This window comes from Myotis brandtii, unplaced genomic scaffold (assembly GCF_000412655.1).
Source record: "Myotis brandtii unplaced genomic scaffold, ASM41265v1 scaffold48, whole genome shotgun sequence".
NCBI lineage: Eukaryota > Metazoa > Chordata > Mammalia > Chiroptera > Vespertilionidae > Myotis > Myotis brandtii.
This window is the reverse complement of record NW_005368341.1, coordinates 8,312,775-8,317,545: the sequence shown is the minus strand read 5'-3', so window position 1 is coordinate 8,317,545 and position 4,771 is coordinate 8,312,775. Positions and strand designations below refer to the sequence as shown.

General features: G+C 42.1%; 1 protein-coding gene across 2 annotated transcripts in view; it reads left to right on the top strand.

Annotated features, from left to right (window-relative positions):
* Window positions 1-2,139: 2,139 nt before the first annotated feature.
* The window catches only part of GTPBP10 (GTP-binding protein 10 (putative)), a 26,329-nt gene continuing 23,697 nt past the window's right edge, over window positions 2,140-4,771 (top strand). Inside the window, exon 1 of one of the 2 annotated variants that reach the window (XM_005876111.2) lies at window positions 2,140-2,275. In XM_005876111.2, coding sequence (XP_005876173.1) covers window positions 2,243-2,275 — 33 coding nt within the window. In that variant the 5' untranslated portion in view covers window positions 2,140-2,242. Of the gene's footprint in view, window positions 2,276-2,310; window positions 2,558-4,771 lie in introns of those variants that run through there. The other variant, XM_014547665.1, reaches the window with a different exon arrangement.

Genomic DNA, 4,771 nt, shown 5'->3' with positions numbered 1-4,771 from the left:
GATACCAAGAAGCCTCCTCTGTTTCCACATATGTCCTACACTGAAGGATCTCCTACAATATAGCTTGAATTTTTTTTAGTAGTTACAAAAAGTAAAAAAATGAATGCTCTGAGAAAATTAACACACTGACTTAAAAATCATGTCAACTAGTAAAATACAGGTATCAAATCCATGCCTGAGATTCCGTTTTAATGCGCACTATCAGAGGAAGGCAGAAAGTTACCTAGTACCTGTAGTAAGAAGAAGTAATTATAAAGAAGAGAAGGGGGTGCATAAAAGGGAGGTTATGAATACTAAAAAGAAAAACAGCTATTGGCTCAGTGGATAGAGTGTCAGCCTACGGACTGAAGGATCCCAGGTTTGATTCTGGCCAGGGGCATGTACCTTGGTTGTGGGCACATCCCCAGTAGGGGGTGTGCAGGAAGCAGCTGATAGATATTTCTGAGTATCCTTCTCCCTTCCTCTCCGTAAAAAATCAATAAAATATGTATATAAAAACCCCACCTATTATTTCAACATTTTGTCTTTGAGATGGCTCTGGGAGAGGAAATGCAGAGGAAGCCTTTTGTTATTAAGTACTAGTTAATCCAATTTAATGATTACTGCTTGCTAACCTATAATGTTCATAACAAAAATTATAGATGCTGAAGAGTATCAGAAAGTTAATCTTACAGTATGTGGAGGTAAACTATTTACATCTTGAATAACTATATTAATATAGAGAAGTGGGATGAATAATATAAAACAATAAAATTATGTGTATGGTTCTACTTGTAGTGAGGTACTTTCATTTATATGCTGCGTAGGAAACTTCCTGGGAATTTGAGTATAGTTGTTGTCTCATAAAGAGAGACCTGAATACTCACTTATAAAGGCTTATGTATTTACACACTTAATCTCCTTCTTTTCCATCTGGGTTAGGCTTATAGTCGATGTCACAGGAAACATCTGCTAAGCAGATCTGAAAGACCTACCCGTCCACCAAAACTCTCTCCCACTGACCTGCTATGGCACCTGAAAATTCCAGCAATAGAGATATCTGTCTTGAATGAAGTAACCAGAAGCTGTTTACTAGGCAATTATTTTTACTAAGGGTAACTTTCTGCTGATTCCAGCTAGAAACATCTTGACACAATTAATTAGACTGGCTAGCCAGTCCTTGCTACTGTCCCCAAAATAAAGTAGGGGCTGGGTACGTTTTGATATGAGAGTAAAGAAAGAGGAAACTAAGATGCCTGCGGAGGAAGGAAGACCACAGTAGGAGTTCCCTGGAGGGCCCTGGGAAATGAGTTTCTGGTGTAGAGGGAAGGTCCTGTCACTCTAGGAAATTAATGAACACCAGCGAGAAGGGTGTGAAATTGATGACAGACTTCACCTTTGCTGTTTCTAACCTAGTTATGGACAAGCAGAACCAAAGCATGATAGACAAAAGTGGGGATCTAATTAACAGGGTAAGGAGACACAAAGTCAATTTAGATAACCTACAAAGAAGAGAATCAAGCCCTAATAGTTTTGGTTCAGTGGATAGAGCGTTGGCCTGCAGACTAAAGGGTCCCGGGTTCGATTCCAGTCAAGTACCTTGGTTGCAGTTGTCAGCACATCCCCAGTAGGGGGTGTGCAGGAGGCAGCTGATCAATGTTTCTCTCTCATCCATGTTTCTAACTCTATCCCTCTCCCTTCCTCTCTGTAAAAAATCAAGAAAATATATTTTAAAAAAAGAAGAGAATCAAGTTTGACAATTTTCATTTTAGTCTATTGACAAACAGTTTAACATCATACAATATATATCTTTCATAAGGAAATCTCTTTTTAAAAAATATACTTTTTTTAATTTTAGAGAGGGATAGAGAGACAGAAACATCAATGATGAGAGAGAATCATTGAACCATGCAGGCCCCTGCTGGGGGTGAGGCTGCAACCAGGGCCTGTGCTCTGACCAGGAACTGAACCTGACCTCCTGGTTCCTGGGCCGGGGCTCAACCACTGAGCCGCACGGCCGGGCTCGACCCTGCCTCACAGTCCTGTGCTGCTTTCCCGTAAACAGAACACAGCCCACCTTCCGCTGGTCGCACCACACCGCGCATGCGCCTAGCCCTGCGCGAGTACAGCTTACGGCGCATGCGGCTTTCCCCGCCGGAGCCGGCGGAGAAACACAGTCGGCGCCCGGCAATGACGTAGAAAGGCTGCGCGGCGACTCGGCGCAGACACGTTCTGCGGGAGCGAGTGCTGGCGGGTCGCAGTCATGGTGCACTGCGGTTGCGTGTTGTTCAGGAAGGTCCGTGCAGGTGCCCCTCCGCCTGATGGCCGAGGGCCGGGTGCTTCTAGCCCCGCCCGGAGCCTCTGGTTCTCCTCTCCCAGCCCCCCTCTTTCTATTTGGGGATCACTCTCCTGCTTTTTTCTACCGTAGTCTTCTCTCGGGTTGGCCTGGGAGGGGGTGTGTCTGCCTTGCTCGGTTCGGACGGCGATTTGGGGACCGGGTGTGAGATTCTTCTGGGGAATTGTGCGACGTGGGATGGAGAGCTGGGGCGTAGGCCTGCTTTTAGACATGCAATACTGTGTACGTGGAGTGGAGGTTTGACTTTTGCTTTGGGCTCAAATCGTGTATTTTCCTCTTAAGAAATAGTATTCGTAGTCCTAGGCCGTTTACATACACATTTTATCTTTAGTGCATGGTTCTTAAGAGCTTTCTAAAGACGACTTTTCATCAGTGTTAGGTACGTTCTTATCAGAGAGGAAGGGAGAGAGAGAAATGAAAATATGTAATAATAGGCTTGCCTTCTTGCAAGAAATTTAGGTCAGTTTTTGTGTAGTGTCGGTTTTAAAATCAAACTGTAAAAAAATGTACCGTTGCTTCACATTTAAAAGCCTCTTTGAGAGCCTTACTAGTAATGCTTTTTGCAACTAGCCAGCATTATAGTACAGGCATTACCTTATTACTAACGATGAGATTGAGATATTTCTTTTAAATTTGGGTTCGAAGTCTCTGAATATGTTCAGTCTAAAGCAGTGAAAATGCACAAACTACTGCATTTTGTTGTGGATAAATTAATAAAAAGTCCACTTGTGTAACCTTACTGCCATGAAAGGTCACTTCCAATCAGTGTCGTTGCAATTGGAATCTAATTCTTCTGATCTAGCCTCGCCAGAACGAAAGCCTAAGTTCACGTCCAGAGAAAAATGCTCTGGTTGGCCCTCAAGTTTATCTTTTATATATTTCTCCCACCCTATTCTCTTACAACACTCTGTTTTATGAATACATTTGCATAGTTAAATGAGTCCCTGCAATTCGATTCTTTGCTATGACCCATGCACCGCGATCTCAGGTCTGAACTGCATAGGCACCACCAAGAGAGCTTTTGCTAGATGTCCTGGCTTGAGGTAGCCTCTCCCCCTCCTCCAGAGTATATCAGAAAGGTCAGCGGAGTGCATGTATTTTGCAAAAAGTTTACAGATGTTTTTGATACTTGCAACTACTCTAGATAACTAAAGATGTGAAGATTATTAATTTAAGAAATTACTCTGTAAGGAATCTTGATAATCTGAGAGTTAATACATAGGCTCTTTACCTGCAAGAAGGTCTTGATTTAGTCAGGGAAACAAGTAAATACTAAATGCAGTATAAGATTTCAGAAAGTGTACTAATACCAATAGAGGTATAATCAAATGACTAAGAGGTCGGCAAAGTTGGTAAGTGTTGATTAAAGGAATTAAGAAAGACATCAGCAAATGGCATTCAGGTAGGTTTACGGTAGAAAACAAATTACAGAAAGTAGAGGAAAAGCATGAGCAGAGTGGCATGGAGGTGTAAAAGTATAACTAATAGTACAGAGCAAAAGAGGAAAAACATACGAGGGGTTGAACGAATGGAAATGAACCAGAGGTAGGTTAAGAGTTTTGAATATAGTGCTGAGCATTTTATTTTTTTAATATATTTTCATTGATTTTAGGGAGGAAGGGAGAGGGAAAAAGAGATAGAAACATCAATGATGAGAATCATTGATTGGCTGCCTCCTGCACACCCCACACTGGGGATCGAGCCCACAATCTGGGCATGTGCCTTTGATCAGAATCACACCTGGGACCCTTAGTCCACAGGCTGACGCTCTCCACTGAGCAAAACTGCCTAGGGCAGTACTGAGAATTTTAGACTTTATTTCATAAACAGTAAAATATACACAGACACACAAAAACCCTTGAATGGTTTTTGGATAAGGGAGAAACATGCTTAAGGGATCCATTTTTGGAAAAATAGCTCAGTCAGCAAGATGGATGGGTTGAGGAAGGAATGACTAGACACTGATAGACCAGTTAGGAGCTAATGTAACGATTAAGGTACAAGGGCAGGTTGTACCAGGAAGGAAAGAGCTAGGGCTTCGGGAAAAGAAGCAGGTATAATCAAAGATTCCCACATGTAGTCTCCATGAGTAGTAAACTGCTTCCATCATTTGAAAACATTGGAGGAACAGACTTCACCTAAGGAAAAGTTTGGTTTTGTCATAGTAACATGTATTTGAGATGACTTATCCTTTCAATACCCAGGAACAAGTTACATATTTGAGGGGGTCTCTATTATAAGTTAAATACAGATCTTGTTCTCAGTTGCTCTAGACCCGTGGTCGGCAAACTGCGGCTCACGAGCCACATGCGGCTCGTTGGCCCCTTGAGTGTGGCTCTTCCTAAGCCTTAGGAGTACCCTAATTAAGTTAATAACAATGTACCTACCTATATAGTTTAAGTTTAAAAAATTTGGCTCTCAAAAGAAATTTCAATC